At 42.4% G+C, this 17,833-nt stretch overlaps 1 protein-coding gene across 1 annotated transcript in view; it reads left to right on the top strand.

The window, feature by feature from the left end:
* The window catches only part of LOC138572406 (uncharacterized), a 606,109-nt gene that overhangs the window by 155,398 nt on the left and 432,878 nt on the right, over positions 1-17,833 (top strand). The window contains exons 5-7 of the mRNA XM_069649265.1: positions 4,584-4,682; positions 7,479-7,583; positions 9,634-9,738. Of these exons, the coding sequence (XP_069505366.1) occupies positions 4,584-4,682; positions 7,479-7,583; positions 9,634-9,738 (309 nt within the window). The remainder of the gene's footprint in view (positions 1-4,583; positions 4,683-7,478; positions 7,584-9,633; positions 9,739-17,833) is intronic.

The following is a 17,833-nucleotide window of genomic DNA, read 5'->3' as shown; positions in this document are numbered from 1 at the left end:
GTGGGCATTCTTGGGACCCTCTCTTCACTCTCTGTGTCCACAACCTATCCTTGCCCTCACAACTAAAGCTAAACAATGTGTAGGGATGTTAATAATAAAAGAAATAATGATTAACACAACATTCTGAGACTCTTCCAGCTCTTAGCTTCCTTTTCAGCTCCCCCTCCCCATGTTCGAGAAAGTTGTACAAAAGTGTTGGGATTACCTTTCCCAATTTCAAAACAGTTCCACAAATCCTTGATGTTCCCTTCCCCAAGTTCAAGGCAATTTACAGTTCCACGCAGTCCTGTGGGTTCCTTTGCCCACGTTCCAGGCAACACAGTTCAAAAGAAAAAAGGGCCATCCTCAATACAGCATTTGTAGTTCATCAGGTCTCAGGGTTTCCTTCCCCAAGACTTCAACGCAGCTATTGATATTTGTTTCATTCTTTCAAAGTTCAACACATCTCTAGGCCAACCTGACCCTCCTTTCGGGATTGCATCACCAGTTCACTTACAGCGTTTCTCCGTGGCTTGTTTCACAATGTCTTTGTCTTTCACTATTTAGGGCTCAGTGGTCCAGGCGCAGTTGTCAGACCACACGGTCTACCCATCACAGGTCACGCAACCAGGACCCCTAGGCTCTTCAGCCAACACAGGTTATTCGGTACTGGCCCATGTGTACAGATTCACATTCACTTAGCTTCTAATTGTTATATTGTTAGCCTTTTGGGCTCTATGTGCAGTTTCACACTCTCCTGGCTTCTCCTGGTTAGATTTTTGGCTTTGCCATAAGGTGTCACACACCTCTTGCCAGTCTTTGGTCTTGCTACACTGTGTCCATTCATGACGTTCACTTTGTGGTGGTCCTGTTCATGCCCAACCTTTATGTTGCACTCTTTCACACTGGTGCTCTTTTCCGTAGGTTGCTTTCAAATGTTCAATATGCTTAATTTTACTTGGTTTCAAGTTTTCATTCAGTTCGGAATTAAATATGGAAGTTTTCATTCAGTTCGGTATTAAATATGCGTAATTTGGCTTGGTTTCATGTTTCATGCAATTCGGGATTCAATATGCAAGTTTTCATTCAGTTTGGTATTCAATATGCAAGTTCGCATTCATACATCACTTTGTTACTTATGCGCTGCCTTCTAGGAGTGGCCCAGCATTAAGTGACTTTCCCCAACACTCACTGCTCCTTGGCATTCCTCTCTGGTGGTTGCTGAAGCATCCTTTCTGCTTCTCAGGCCGACTGGCCTCTGTGAACGCTGCTTGTGCTCCGGGTGCTTTCCAACAGATGCCGGCAGGTCCGCTTCTTCGGCACGTATGCGGAAGGGCGTCCTTTCCTCTTGCTCGCTCGCAGTTCCTGCTGCTTTCTCTATACCACGGCAGCCTAATGGCCCAACTCGCCCTGGGCTCCACAGGTCCTCTGGGATGTTGACCTGCATCCTGGATTCGTCTCAGGTCCTACCACGGCTGCCTTCTCATGAGAAAGGTCCCCTGCAGGTCTCTCCCACACAGGTCTCACTGCTGTTCCTCTGGCTGCTCTTTGGCTCACCCTTTATACGCCTGCAAATACTTGACGAGTTGCAGGTGTGGAATCTCAATTGGACTTGCCCGACTGTAGTTAAAGGGACATGCCTGACCCACACAGTACTCTGTCAGCATCTTCCTCGTCCCAGTACTAGAGTGGTGAAATTTGGTTTTAGTGTTCATTACTCTGAGTCACCTCTTCCTCGTCCCAGTACTGTGTTATGCTTGAACTAAAATGGCGCCGGTGCGCAATGCATTCTGGGAGCGCTCGGAGCCATGATGGATATTTACTTCATGCTGCAGTGAAAAGCTGCACACATTTTGCTCAGTGTTAGATTCATGGTGCTGAGAAAAACATGCTTTCCAAACCTGGTATGCGGTCAAGGACATTTCTGCTGGGAAAGCTAACGTTGTTATGGTTTGATACTGTTCTCAGCGGAGCGTGTTATTAGAGAAGGGAGGCACTCTGCTCCTTGAGGGTAGCTCTCGATTGACCCAGCTGGCAACCGATGGCTGCTCATCAACGGCGCAAGTGCAATTTCCAGAAGGTTCGAGAATTGACTCCCCTTTGTGGAGTGTGTATATATGCGGAAACCCGGAGGTGGTCAGGTGAGACTTCAGACGAAGAAGGACGCTTACGTCCGGCACTCCTATGAGCTGTGGTGCTCTCGGCCTGGCTGTTCCCGGGGTCTTCCAGCTGCTTCTGGGCGAGATGAGGAATCCTGTTACGCTCACGGTGATGTATTTCCTTTTGAATTCTTTGCTTCTTTTGTGATTTATGTCTACATTACTTCTGTGAGTTATTTCTATGTTATTATTGGTTGCTTCTAAGCTTTGAATAAATAGCCGTATAAGAGCTGATTATCTTCTAAGAGTGTGTGGTTGTGAGTTATTGCGTCTGTCTGCATTCAAAGTATTTGCTCTGTAATTGCATTGGTGATTTACGTTTTTCCGTGCACTCTGGGGAGAGCAATACATACTGTCAGAGGTAAAATGTGGAAAAATTGAGAGATGTTTTACAGTAGCCTATAAAGTCTGGGAAGGATTAGGTTGGTACTCAGTAGGGAAAGGGGGATACCATGTCTCGCTGTGGGCATCCCACTCCCAATCCCAGAGGACCCTCCACCCAGGTGATTGCCACTCGTTTCTCGACACCCAGGGTCAGGATCCAAAAGCGATGGCCTTTCCCTGGCTTTCTAGGAAGAGGATACAAGGGGAGTGGAGTGAGAATGCCTGCAGGTTTCTCACACAGCATACAAGCATTAAAATCTAATTTCTCCCGGCGCATCCATTACAGACAACAATTTAAGTAGTATAACTTCATCATAAATGACATCATCACATTTTATCAGTCTACAAAAACCTACCGGTAGAAGGAATGATTAGTTGTGGTGGCTGCATATACACTCAATAGGGGTCAAACATCTAATTGGGTTATACTTGTCTGATGACTCCTCCTGTAACCAGCCCTATATTTATATAGGTTGAACTATATCATCTCTGCAGCAAGGGGTTGGTTGGCACATAATATGATGGGCAGCATAACACTAGGGACTCTGATAAGTCGGCTTTCTGCTAACCAACCTCGGAAAATTGACAGGTCACCAAGACAGTCAGAGGGGGTGTAGGTGGAGGGAGGTCCACAAATTGCTATTCATTCAATTAAAAGTTACCTTCCCTTATTCCTAGCCCATGAGCCAGTGTGATCTGTTTGTACTTGGCCTTGTGCAACGTCTGGTGTCTGTGTGCATTTGTCGGGATCACGGCAAGTGTCCTATCTGTATTCACTTCCAATGAATAGACAGTGTTTTCCAATTATGGGTCACGTGTGATGGGACCGTATTGGGAATAGATGTATCTTGTATTTATTGGGAATTTAGCTAATATTAATGTAAGTGTTGTGTGTGGAGACACTCTTGAGTTATTCTTCATGGAGTCTTTTGGGTCATAGTTTGACTGCAACTGGCTAACAAAGGTTGGTTGTGCTTTTTAGTAACTTTGATTAATCTGGGAGTATGCTGCTTGCGTCTTGGTTATTACTATCTTGTGCCTTTGCTATGCCATGGCTATCCTCCCTTGTTTCTCATAACCTTGGCTTAGGTTGTTAGCTTCTGTCTGAGCTCTGCACAGATCTGTATTTCTATGGATTTAGCATTTTGAATTTTCTAGAAGTCATGAGGCTTTCGTTTATTTGAAAGTGTGCTGTGTTTCCATTTTGGAGTAGATGGCTTCCCCATTATACTTGTTTGTCTATGTTAGTGAGCAGTATTCACGTGTCTTTCATGTTGCATTCAGCTTATACATCTGTTTTGTTAGTGTTCATCATGTCTAGTGGATGCTTTATTATTATTCTTTATGTATAAATGCACATATTACTTATTGTACTTGTTCTTCATGTTGACTGCACATTTTTATGTGTCTAATGCATGCACATGTACGCTATTGACGTTAGTTTGACTACTTTTGACATCTTCAGCTTAAATTGTCTCTATGTCCTGCTGCACCTGCCTGGGATAAGGGCAGTATGGTTGTCTTAGTGAGTAACGTTTCTCACCAGTGCTATATTGGGCCGGGGGAGGGGAAGAAGCTTTGGATGACATATTCATGGGCCTCCCAACACCATTGTGATACATGAGGGTGCAAAATGATGGTATTTTTGACCTACAATAAAGATGTAATATGTCAAGCTTAACCTTTCAAAGGGGAAGTGATACCATTTGCTTAAAAAAGCCGATGAAGCAGATCTGCTAAGAACAATTAATAACGGGCAGAACTCACTCCTTTTTTAATCCATGCCAATGTACTCTAGTTGCAAACTGCCCTTCAAGGACACCCAGATCCAGGCTGAAGGGCAAAAACTATTAGTAGGAGAGTAGCATACATGTTTAGGCTACATTATTTCCTGTGCAGAATGGGTGTGGCTACCTTAACACATCCCTCTTCAAAGTTTAGAAGACAACTATACTTTTGCACCTGAATTGAGTAAATCACTTGCAATGCATAGGTCTGTGTGTCACAAGTCCTCTTAAACATGAAAATGCTAAATATTTTATTTACCTCTCAAATTCTCAGGGAATCCGGGTCAATAAAGACGGACCAATGGCAGGAAAGGTCAAGCTCCAACATGAACCTTTCTAGGGAAAGCAAAGATCGTAGCAATGACGGAGACAGGTACGTCTTGATTTTAGTAAGTGGGCCGTCGGGTGGGTTATGGAAAATGCTCAACATTTTATTGATGGTTCTCTGAATCCACAGAAGCTAAAATGCCTATTTGCCACCTGATAAGACAGATGGAGATGATCCTTATCCTTTCCTATTCCTTGTGCATCATGAAAACAGGAATCAGATATTAATACGGATTTCACGCTCCATCTGTACATTTCCTGCACCCTCACAAGTAGCATTATGTTATATTCTTAAGCATTAAAATGTTTGTCTTCATTACAAATCAAAGTCATAACAACTGACACATTGGTTTTCTGTCTAAGACATATATATTGTGTTGTATGCAATTGACATACAGTGGGTGTGATGGCCATCTCACTCACAAACAGATTGGAGACCTTTTTAATCATACATAAGAGGGGGACTCATATCTTTTGAGTGATATTTGGCCAAGGCTGTTCTCATCTATGGTCCAAGAATGTCCAATCATGGCCTTGAGACTTGCAAACAAGCCTTGTTTCAAGCATGGCCAACACAAATAGCTCATAGATACAGTTACATTTGTTGAGACATGGAGACTGATATCCTTGCTTGGTGATGGACATTATCTGCCTCATCGTGAGTTGGGCGGTAACCCTTAAATGTGGCGGTAACACTATTAGTGGCACATTTAAGTGTCCGCCAAATCACGGGCTTGGCGGATTTATATATTGTAACCAGCATAATTAAGACAGAAGGCATGGCCATTAATCTACACCAGGAACTCTCAATCACTTCTTAATATACCCACATTTCCTTCAAGTGACATCACTTTTTCTGTGTTTTCTTCTTGACACCTCCATTTGCAAAATTATAAAATTTGCTTTAAATTTTGATTGACTTTGCACTGGTTGCAGTGATTGCCTGACAATGCTGTTATTGGTTGATGTCATGTTGCACTGATTCGTTTCCAAAATTAAACAGAGTAATAAGTCACATTCGCCTGTTGAGCCTTTCATGCAATTCCACAATTAAATTCGGCATGCTATTAATCTTAAGTAATCTATAGGCTGGAACCTTGTCTTGTTCTTCTCCAGACAGAGCCCAACATGGTGTATATTTTCAGCAAAAGAAGCTATTTAAAAACGGAAAGGATTTACTTGTGCTAACATTGCAAAGTGGTTCTTTTTAACATTTTACAATTTCTAATTATTGCTTCCATAAATCGGATCATCAACACCTAGAATAACCATACACATATTTTTTTAATATAAAGGTATCCTTCATAGATAGACAGTCTGGTGTACTCCCATTGCACTCTTTAGACATACAGCTAAGAGAAAGAAGTAGGGAAGAACTTTGGTAAAGCTGTTTTGGTAAAAGCTAAGAGCATTTTAGGAGCATACAACTGAGCACACACCTTTCTATTTGACAAATAGTTCTGTGATACAGGGGTTGTCTGCTTCAATTACTAAGTACACATTGCACACTGGACGTGATGCTCATTTAATCTTTCACAACACTTACCCTAACAATACAGTGTGTGTAGCCTGGAACCCTAAGTACCCAATCAGGCAGCCTCTGGGGTGTATGAAATAAACCTGTCATTCCATTGGAGTCTTTTACCCACATGGGGAGCTTCTTGCTGGGTTTGGAAGTTTCACCAACCTTTAGAAGATTAGTGGCTGACTACTCGGATGCCTTTGCGTATGGGGCTGTGTGCATGCTGAGTACCCAATGCACAGACATACCTAAAGAAGTATAGCTATACTATGTTATAGTGTCATTAATCTTAAGCAGTTATAGGCTGGAACTCTGTTCTGTGGCTATCCAGACAAAGCTCATTTAACAGATTTGTGTTCACGTTTGATGTTAAATGTGTGACCTGCGAATCAGTAGGGAATTCTGGGAACAGTCATCTTTCCATTGGTTTTGCAGTCCAATTATGGCACTTGATGGTAAAACATGATGGTCAGGTTGGTATACATTAAACATGAAATATGTCAACCTTGACATTCCAAGGAGACAGGGGTGCACTTTACTTGTGAAAGCCAATGCAACAGCTAAGTTAAATGTATAGCTGGCAGAACACACTCCTGTATTCATGTGCCTTAATTACATATTGCTCGGGCCTCCAACTGCAGTTTAAGATGGACCCCAGTTACAAGCTGATGAGCAAACATGAATATCGATGAGACCAGCATTGGTTCTCAGAATGTACAATTTCGTTGCCATAGAAAATTTCGAAAAAAATAACGTATGGTATAATTGTACGAATTTCAACTGTACTAAAATTTCATACAACTGAAAATTTCGAACAATTATAACATATGTTCCCATTATAGCGAACAAGGAGAGCAGAGATGGCGGAGGCGTGCCCTGCACCCTTGTTCAATATGACAGGATCTGTGTTGCGGGGGTGTCTGCCGCTTTCTATAAAATAAAGATATTAAAAACCTTTTTTTTTTAAAAGGAACCTGCAGTGCTGGTTTCCATCCATGTAAGTGAAGGGAACTGGTGTTGCAGGGAGGTAAGTAGTGGGGAGGGGGGGTTGGTGCGCGTAACAGGATGTGGGGAATCTAATGCGTGATAACACCGCTGTGTGCTTTTCGAAACCGACATTTTCGAATTCAGAATTACACGCCCCAGTGTAATCACTTATATCCGTACAATTTACCTATCTCATCACGTTCCACCTTAAAGTTCACAAGAATGCAATCATTGCGCTACCTGATTTGAGTGCATACATTGCAGTGTGTAGGTCTCTATGTCAAATGTCCTCCTAAAAGTTAACCATCTTTTCTTTGCATCTTAAATTCTCAGAGAGTTCAGTTCAATGAAGACAGACCAATGGCAGGAACGGTCTTGCTCCAACATGAACCTTTCTGTATCCAGGGAAAGCAAGGATCGCAGTAATGACGGAGACAGGTACGTCTTGATATTAGTGAGTGGCCCCTTGGGTGGGTGATGGAAAATGAATTCTCTGAATCTCCAGATGCTAAAATACTGTGCGAGATCTGATGGGACAGGGGGAGAGACCTAAGATCCTTATTCTTTCTGTTCTATGGCCCTCATGAAACCAAGAATCAAATGATATCATATGATATGGCATTTATAACGCGCCTATACACAAGTGTTTTCCCGCTCCATCTGTACATTTCCTGCACCCTTAAATGTCTTTAGATTTTAAAGTACAATCATGTTATATTCTGGAGCATTTGCATTTTTGACTTCATTACAAATGAAGGTTGTAAATTAATCTTTTAGAACACACTTCATACCAGAGATCAATCTTAAAGCGAGGACCGGGATTCGGACCTGTGTTGCTCTGCGTTGTCTTGCCTCAAAGACAAATGCGCTGCCCTGAGCTATCCTCCCGGCCCAATTATATCACATACTATAAACAATATTACATATGTATATATACTGTATACAATGTTTGCACCCGGGGAAGGACGATCAGCCAATCAAGTGGCTGGTATAAGGAGCAAGAATACACATTCCCCATCCGCAGTTACAGCCACTGAGGCCCATCTACTGGGTGGTGCCATTTATTTTTATTTTTTTGGTCATTTGTGGATGCAACAGGGAGCCTCTCCCTGTTGCCTCCCCACTCCCCCCAAAGGAATCCCAACCCCCTCCATCCCTCTCTCCACACTTACCTGCAGGACCAGAGTCTGCCACACCTCCCGGTCCGGCCGCCGCAATAGGAATGGAAAAGGGACAACATCCCTTTTCCCTATGGAATCTTGGATTTATTTGTTTTTTTCCTTCAGAGATTGGTGTTGCTTGTGGAAGCAAATCTCAGGAGGAAAAAAAAGAAAGTCATTCACAACCTGGATGAACACCAGGGTGCGAATGGCTATCATGCCCAGGCGGGGGGATGGACATAATAATTATTTATTTCTTATATAGCGCTACACACCCATAGGCATCCGAGCACTCAAATAACAGAAGACATTACTATCCCACAGAATGGTACTCAATCTATCGACCTTGGAAGGATGGAAGGCTGAGTTGACCCTGCCGGGATTCGAACCATGCACAGCAGGCTGCACACAGATATCAGGGGCAAGTGCTTAGCTCGCTGTGCTATCTGACCAGTCGACAATGCCCCACAACCCCCGCTGAGGCCCTTGTTTCGCTCTGGCCTACTATGCCTTAGGCTGGCAGACCATAACCGGCCATGTCCGCCCACCCCCTTCCCACTGGAGCGTGAAAGCCATATTACAACTGTCACATTGGTTTTCTGTCTAAAACATGCATATTGTTTTATGTGCAACTTAAAGCACTTACAGAGGGTGTGATCACCATCTAACTTACAAAGAGATTGGTGACCTGTTGAATCATCCCTAAGAGGCGATTCATATCTTTTGAGGGAAACTTGTCCAGGGCTGTCCCATCTGTGGTCCAAGAATTTCTAGTCATGTTCCTTGAGACCTGCAAACAAGTCTTGTTTCTAGGATAGCCACCATAAATAATGTGTGACCTGCAAATCAGTAGGTAATTCTGGGAACAGTCATCGTTCCATTGGTTTTGCAGTACAATTGTGCTTGATGGCACAGCATGATGGTCAGGTTGGTATACATTAAAAATGAAATATGTCAACCATGACATTCTAAGGGAACAGTGGTGTACTTTACTTGTGAAAGCCAATTTAACAGTTAAGTACAAAATATAGAGGGCAAAGCCTCCCCCACTTCCTGTTGGAAATCCAAAGAGGTGCCAAAATTACACATTGCTCTGGCCACCCAGTGCAGTTTTAAGATGGACCCCGGTTCCAGGCTGAAGAGCAAACATGATTATTGATAGAGACCAGCATTAGATCTCAGGCTGTACAATGTACCTATCTTATCAGATTCCACCTTAAAGTTCCTCAGGCAACAATCCTGCTGCACCTGATTTCACTTGCTTTGCATAGGTGAGTTAAATTCCCTCCCAAGATGGACAACATCTTCTTTATGTCTCAAATTATCAGGGAGTTTGGTTCAATGAAGACAGACCAGTGGCAGGAAAGACCTTACTCCAACATGAAGCCCTCTGCATCCAGGCAAGGCAAGGATGGTAGTAATGACAGAGACAGGTATGTCTTCATTTAGGTACGTGGGCTCTTGTGTCGGTGATGGAAAATGGTCTCCATTTTACTGATGGATCTCTGAATCTCTTTTAGCATTAATGTGATCGATGGGGAGGCCCGGCATCCCCATTATTTCCTATTCCCTGTACATCAAGAAAGCAGCAATCAGATGTTTTCATTCATACTGATTTACTGCTCCAACTGTACATTTCCTGCACCCTAAAATAATTTTACATTTCAAAGTATCATTATTTTCACTTTGAATTCTTGCCTATCTTAGGCCGAAACCGATTTGTATTACAGCTGACAAATTGGTTTTCTATTGTAGGAACATTCCAGACACTTCTCTTTTTGCCCTATGTATACCACAGGCTTAGCTAAACATCTGAAGACTTTGTGCTGTGCCTTTGTATTCTAGATGCACATTTAGTCTGGATGCAAACCAAAAACTAAACACAATAATAACAACCACACACTGTCACAATTACTCTTTTAGGTTGTGTACGAATTGTTCGTTTTACAACTGTTCGAATGACAATTGACCTTTTCACAATTGACCGAACTGTGAAGGTCAATTGTACCACATATGTGCGGGGAAACCCCCCACAACCCTCCACCCAACGCCAAACTCCCCATATATATATTACCAAACCAATATATATATATATATTCGGTCAATTGTGATAAGGTCAATTGTGACCCTTTGAATTCGGTCAATTGTTCATTCGAACAATTGTAAACAAACAATTTGGGTAATACCCTCTTTTATATTCACTCATCAGAAAAAAACAAATAGACAATCAAACCAATTGGTATAGTGGTGATCATAGAAGCATAGGTGGTACGTGTTGGCATGGAAAGCAGAACAGGAAAACATATTTTACAGCAACAAGCATTTTTCATCTAGACAGCATAGTAATTCAACAATAAATAGCTTCTCTCAAACCTGCGACATCCTAATCAACACCCTTTGGTTATGAAAACGCTACACTAAGATACAGTTGCAGCTCCCAGTTACTACTGTACCCCCATGTTGGATTGGAAAAATGATGATATTGTGACGCTTCTGCAGGAAAGAATCAACCCCTTGCTATTGAGTTTAGACTCAGGTTATTTCATCGGTCCCTTGGTATCTCAGAGAGAGAGGGAGATTTGCCTTCTGTGTCAATTTAACACCGGGCCATATGAGTCCTAACTGATTAATTGATTTATTGATTATGTATTGCCTTGTTTACACTCGCACTAGGCTCTTTGCTGTTTCAGCTCAAACTTCACTCATCAGGCCTTTTTGCTGCCAAATACGATCAGCCCGTCTTTGCCACAAAACTGCCCCAGCACGCTAAGGCCTCCAAGTATTCCCTTCTGCAGCTATACCGGTCTCCGGGGACAGCTATGCAGGGTTGCTACTCCTTCCTCCAGCCCAGAATCAGCTTCTCTCTTTCGACAGTCAGCTAGCAGACCCAGCCGAACACCCATATAAATACCAGCAGGACCAGGAAGCCTGACAATTTATGGTGAAGTGCCAGATACCTGCTTGGGCATAACGCTCAATTTCTAAAGCTCTCTTGTGTCACATAGGAGAGTGCTGCTTCATAACTTTCAGAAAGAGGTATTATATATTCAGCAATATTATGTGTTCATCCATCCCATCGAAGGCGATCTGCTACCGGACTCTGGTTTGCTATCGGATTTATGAGTAACCATAATGCTGTAAACACAGATTTGGAAAATTTTACATTTGAGGCCTGTTTGGTGCAGTCTGTGATAAACTTTGCTACAACCCGTTGGTCTGAATATACGGGCAATCCACTGGTGCAGAGGAAGCAAGTTTATTATCAAGAAAGCAGCACACAAGGAGAAGGTTGTTAGGGGGACAGTATTAGACGGTGAAGAGGCGGTACCTAAATGTCTTTCTTCTTGCACGGATGCTGTAACAACACTGATCTCTGAACATTTATCCTGGCTGGTTAATTGTGTCTTATGCTGAGGGGAAAGAAAAAGACTCTTCAATCACTGCCTCCTAAGGACTTGCAAGCTGAACAGAATCGTCTGCAAAGGCTTTGGGATGCAAAGGACTCAGACACGTCTTTTTTAGGTGCAGAGAGGCAAACTTTTCTATCCCAAAATACTGAATCATTCCCAGGAAACGGTAATGGTGGTTGCTAAAGAGGACTTTGCTGCTAGCTTTCAAGCATTTCCAGAACAATTGTCATCCTGCTTTCAGGCACAATTTACATAATTTAGAGCGGAAATAAAGCAATCACTTTCAGATTTTAGCAAAGACATTGCTACACTTGGTGAGCGGGTTGAGGTCAATGAACAGACAATCTAGCCCCTGATGCAGGACAGTAAACAGACGGACATTCCACTGGAGGACTTGGCCAGAGTGACGCAAAGCATTGAATTGAAATATGAAGATTTGGAGAATAGGTCCTGTCGTTCAAACATTAGGGTGAGACACTTGCCAGAAACGGTTCTAGACTCCCAGTTATGAGAAGTGGTATCCCAGATTTACGTGGACTTGCTTCCAGGAGATGAGAACTCCCTAATCTCTATAGACCGAATCGACTGGACTGGCTCGAAAAGGAGTGATTCCCGGGCCCGGGCACGTGACGTTTTGGCTGCCTGCAACTCATACCAATAAAAGGAACAGATATTGAGAACGGCCCGTGAGCAAAGTACAATCACTTATAATGGGACGGATGTTCAGCTATATCAAGATCTCTCCCCGATCCCTCTCCAGAACCGGCGAGAGATGCAACCAGTTGTCAGAACACTGCGAGACCGAGGGATTAAATATAGATGGACTTTTCCTTTTGTAATCCTTTTTTCAATCAACGGTATACAGCGGAGGATTACATCCCGAGAAGCAGGATTGCATTGCTGCAGGTCGAAGAGGATGAGGGTGAATGCGCAACAGCCTCTGGCTCTGGTTCCAGCAGTCAAAACCATGTGATTGATTGGTTGTGATGTGGCGAGGGAGGAGCAGATGCAACTGCGAAAAGAGGATTGGCAGGCCCATCTCAGAAGCCCAACTCCCAAAGCGACTGATTAATGTTTGAACATTGGTAACTGTAGAAAGCATCAGTGGATCAGAAGCTGCCTTAAATCTTCATCAAATATGGGGGTGGAGATGATGCAGACCTTGCTGGAATCTATTTAAGGTAACAGATGGGGTGCTAAGACACCATGGACGTTGTCCTGAGGTATTAGTGGGTTCATGGCTGGGGCTGGTTGACCCAGAGTCTGTTAGGAACTGTGGCTCACACCACAAGACTATGGTTTGGGTTTGTTACCAACAAGGTGGGGTTAGGGAGGGTGTAACGCGAGAGTTTAAGCTGGATGGGAGGGGGGAAGGAGGAGGGCTTGCATGGTACTTTTGGACAAGGTATGCAAATGGGTAGGAATGTGTGGAATATGTCACATTAACAACCTAAAACTCAAGTGGGACAGTTTAGATGTTTAACATTAAATATTAGAGGCTTGAACACGCGGTTGAAGCGTAGGAAACTCTCTTGGGGCATCACCAACCGGACATCGTGGCACTCCAAGAGACGCATATATGTCTCGTGGACAAGCATAAACTGCGGCTTCGTCGGTACCTGCTGGTGCTACAGGCCAATGCTAGAACTAAAGTGGCGAGTGTTCGTTTAGCACTGAGTCCTGGTCCTTACTGTAAAGTGTTGAAAACATATATTCCAAAAGAGGGACGATATATTTTTGCTATCCTGAAGGTTGGCGCCAAAAAAGTAACAGTGGTGTCGATATACGCACCTAATATGGGCCAGGAGAGATTTTTTAAATCAGTTATCACTCAACTTGAAACGTTCAGTGAGGGGAAAATAATAATGCTAGGAGACCTCAATATAGCCTGGCACCTCGTACGAGACCAAAGTACAGTCACATCCTCAATACACTCTATATCCACTGATTTGTTAAAACAAAAATGTGCTAATCTGGCCTTGGTAGATGTGTGACCAGCCCTAATTGGGGAATCAAAAGAATATACATTTTACTTGCATGTGCATCGCTCGTTCTCCCGTATCGATTATGCTTGGGTCTCCAATACCCACTTTTTGGGTAGTGTTACCTCTATGATTTGTCACCGTATTACGCTATCGGATCATGTCCCATTGACTTTACAGATAGATATAGAAGGGATGATTCAAAGGATTTGGACTTGGAGCTTTCCATCTACAGTACTTCAGGATACACTGGTAAAGGAGAAAATAGAGGCTAAAATAGAGGAATTTATTTATCAGAATGTGACACATGATATCTCTATTAATATGGTATGGGATGCATTTAAGGCACAATACGTGGGATCCTAATAGCAGAGCTGGCACATAAACGGCGACAGAGAACAGTGTTGGAAGTAACATTGCAAGCAGAATTACAACACGTAATGAGCAGAATGGAAACATGTACTGATTGGGCATCTTTAAAAGCATATAGAATAGCGAAAGCTAACTTAATCTGTTCTTGATAAAAATGCAGAGTAATCTCTGCTCTACATGCGCCAATCCTATTATGTCAGGGCTAACAAGGCAGATACGTTATTGGCAAGACAACTACGCCAGAGGGTTGCTTCACAAATTGTCCAATTGATAAAAATGTCAGATGGGGGTACTGTTACTGAAACTCCTCAAATTATATCGCAATTCAACTTGTTTTAGTCACAATTATATCACACTAAGAATCCAGATGAACAATCCCAAATCCTATATCTGCAGACAGTTAATCTTCCCCAGATCTTGCAGATAGACTGGGATTCTTTGGAAAAAGTTATTACTATTCAAGAGGTAATCAATGTTATTAAATTGCTTCACTTAAACAAATCTCCTAGACCCGATGGGTTCTCTGCCCCATTTTATAAGATATTCTGCAAGGTGTTAGCTCCAAGGTTGGTCTAGCTTTATAATTCATTTATTAGCTCAGGTAGTATCTCCCCCTCAATGGAAGAAGCAAAGATAAAACCTATTCCAAAACCGGACAAGGATCCAGGTAGGTGTGGGTTGTACTGGCCTATCGCCCTTATTAAACTTGATGCCAAGATGTACTTGAAAATTTGTGCTAATAGGATTGAGGCTTTGCTTCCATCTATCATACAGCCGGACCAGTCCGTTTTTTATCAGAAACAGACACAAAACAAGATACAGCACTCATGTCGTGCTGGAAAAAGTGGCAAATAAACAGATACCTGCGATTCTCTTATCATTGGATGCCGAAAAGGCTTTGACCGCGTTGAGTTGTCGTTCCTCTTCCAGGACATGGCCAAGATGGGGTTTGGTCTCCAGTTTACATCTATAATCAAAGTAAATTACAATCGTACGGTGGCACGATTACTAATTAATGGAGAACTTTCCCCCTCAATTGCCCTTCAGCGTGAAACAAAACAGGGATGCCCCATGTCACCATTGTTGTATGCTATAAGATTAGAGCCTTTTTTGGCAAAAATGTGTCAAATGCCAGATATTCATGGTATACAATTTGGGGGGATAGTACATAAAATCATGGCATACGCTGATGATATGATCTTAGTCATTAAAAAAACGGCTATATCATTGCCTGGGATAGAATGGGAATTGGAGCAATATGGGTCGATAGCAGGTGTGAAAATTAATTTGACTAAATCAGAAGTATCAAATTTATCTTTGCCCTCTACTACAGTGTCCTCTTTACATACTCAGACTAAATTTGGTTGGGCTCAGGGTCAGATTGAGCTCTTGGGAGTAACAGTAACTTCGGATTTAGAAGGCTTATATGAAGCTAATTTTCCCCCTTTATTGAAAGCAATTACAAATCAACTCGGACAATGGGGGCCTTTATCAATCTCCTGGCTTGGACGGATGAATGTTATAAAAATGACTATTCTTCCGAAACTTTTATACTTCTTCCAGGTGCTCTCAATTCGTATCCCCAAGGCATTTTTAAAAAGGCTAAGTAGAAAAATGTCTGAATATATTTGGAATAATACCCACCCCCCCCAGAGTCCTGACTGAGCCCACTGTGAGAGGAGGGTTGGGTCTTCCTGATCTGTATACATTTTATCAGGCTGCACAGCTCCGTATAATTAAAGATTGGTGTGGATTAGATGAAGAGAAATGCTGGCTACAGATGGAATGGGCATTGGGAGGTCCAAATCTAGGGTAAGTGCTATGGCATGCAAAAAACGACTGCTCCCCCAATATTCAAAGGATCAAAATTACACATCTAGTTGAAGAAATATGGGATGCGGTGGCAAGACAGAATGGTTTAACGACATTCCCCTCACCATTTACTCCAATATTTTTTAACACCCTTTTTTAACACCAAATTCCCTCTGGAGTGTGAACCTCAGGCTTTTCTTAATTGGAAGCAAGCAGGATGCAGGAAAATTCGGAATTTGCTTATTGGTAGGGACTTTAAAACCTCTACACAGTGTAAATTGGATTGTGGCTTAGATTTTGGCTTAGAAGAAAGTACCAAGTATGCCACTGGATACTGCCCCTGTTTCAAACAGGCAGCTATTAGAGAGCTCAGTCCTTTTGGAAATGTGTCACTACTAACCCAGGTAATAAGGCTCTAATATCAAACATTTACAAAATCTTAAATTGGTCGTCTTTTACTCTCTCCTGACATTATAAGTCTAGATGGGAGGATAGCTCAGGGGCAACGTGCTCGCCTTGGAAGCAAGATGACACTAAACAACGCAAGTTCGATTCCCGGTTCCGCGCTTAGAAACCTCTGGGTATTAAGCGCGTTATAAATAACCTATCATATTCTATCATAGATGGCAGTGTATTTTGGGGTTACCTATTACAGACAAGGAATGGGAAGGACTATGGAAGGACATTCCCAAATATACTTGATCTATACAATTGCGAGAATTCTGGTATAAATTGTTAACTCAGTGGCACTACACACCCGCTCGCCTGCAAAAGATAAAATTCTCCATGTCAGAACAATGTTGAAGACAATGCGGGGTGATTGGGCACTGGGGGAATGTTTGGTTGCATTGTCCGGTGTTGGTGGGCTACTGGGCAGAGATTGATAAATGTAAGCAATAACTGTTTGCGGTATCGAAACAGTGCTCCATGAAATCAAACTTATTGTTGATCTTTGATTCCAATATGGGTCGTAACTCAAAGCAAACATGTACAACTTGTGTGGTGTTGCACAAAAGTGGAAGTCTAAGGATCCTCCGGTGGTTACCAAATGGTTTTATAGGATCTGGAACTTTGTGGCATTAGAATGGACTACCTATGTGATTCAAGGTGAACAGGCCAAGTTTTCCACGGCCTGGGCAGAGGTGCTTGATTTTTTCCAACCTGACTACAGCACTGTCGCCAACGAGTATTCGATATTTGCAAAACTTTGTTTATTGTATGATCTGTACCATGTAAAAATTTAAAATGGGGATATCCAGCTTCGGTTGGGGTCGAGGATCTGGGAGTTTATCTTGTAATATTATTTAAATGCAAAAAAAAAAAAAAATCAACAAATTATAAAAAAATAGAATGAGAGCTGCAGTGACAGAGGAAACAGTATTTGGTGATTGTCATTGCATGCGTCATGCAGTAATGGAACCATCAGTCTATATATATTGCACTCATAATATGAATGTTACATTTTTCTTTCTGAACAAATCACATCATCAAAACATTGAATAACTACATACATTATTATCTGATAGAAAGTAATCAATCCAAGATTGGCAGTCTGTAGGCTCCTATTGTTCTCAAACGAAATGCCTCTGATAGAAAGAGCACCAGATTGCCTAGCTGTTTTGCCTAAAGCCAAAGAGTATTTTGGGAAACTAAGAATGGATGCATATCTTTATATCTGTTATAAAAAAGGCTTGAATGTTTAAATTACTAAGTACAAAGGCCACAGTGGGCTTGGAGCTCATTTAATTTTTCACAATACTTACACTAACATAAAACTGCATGCAGCCTTGTGCTGTATTTACTCATTTGGAGAGCCTCAGAATTTGAATGTGAGGAAAAAAAAGTGCCCCGACATCTGTCCTTCCATTGCTGTCCCTCTCTCATATGAAGATCCTCCCTTGGTTTGGGAGCCTTGCAAACATTTAGAAGAGCTTAGCAGAGGAGGGGCCATG

This window comes from Ambystoma mexicanum, chromosome 1p (assembly GCF_040938575.1).
Source record: "Ambystoma mexicanum isolate Mex_15411 chromosome 1p, UKY_AmexF1_1, whole genome shotgun sequence".
NCBI lineage: Eukaryota > Metazoa > Chordata > Amphibia > Caudata > Ambystomatidae > Ambystoma > Ambystoma mexicanum.
The sequence above is the reverse complement of the archived record's forward strand: the minus strand, read 5'-3'. Positions and strand labels throughout refer to the sequence as shown.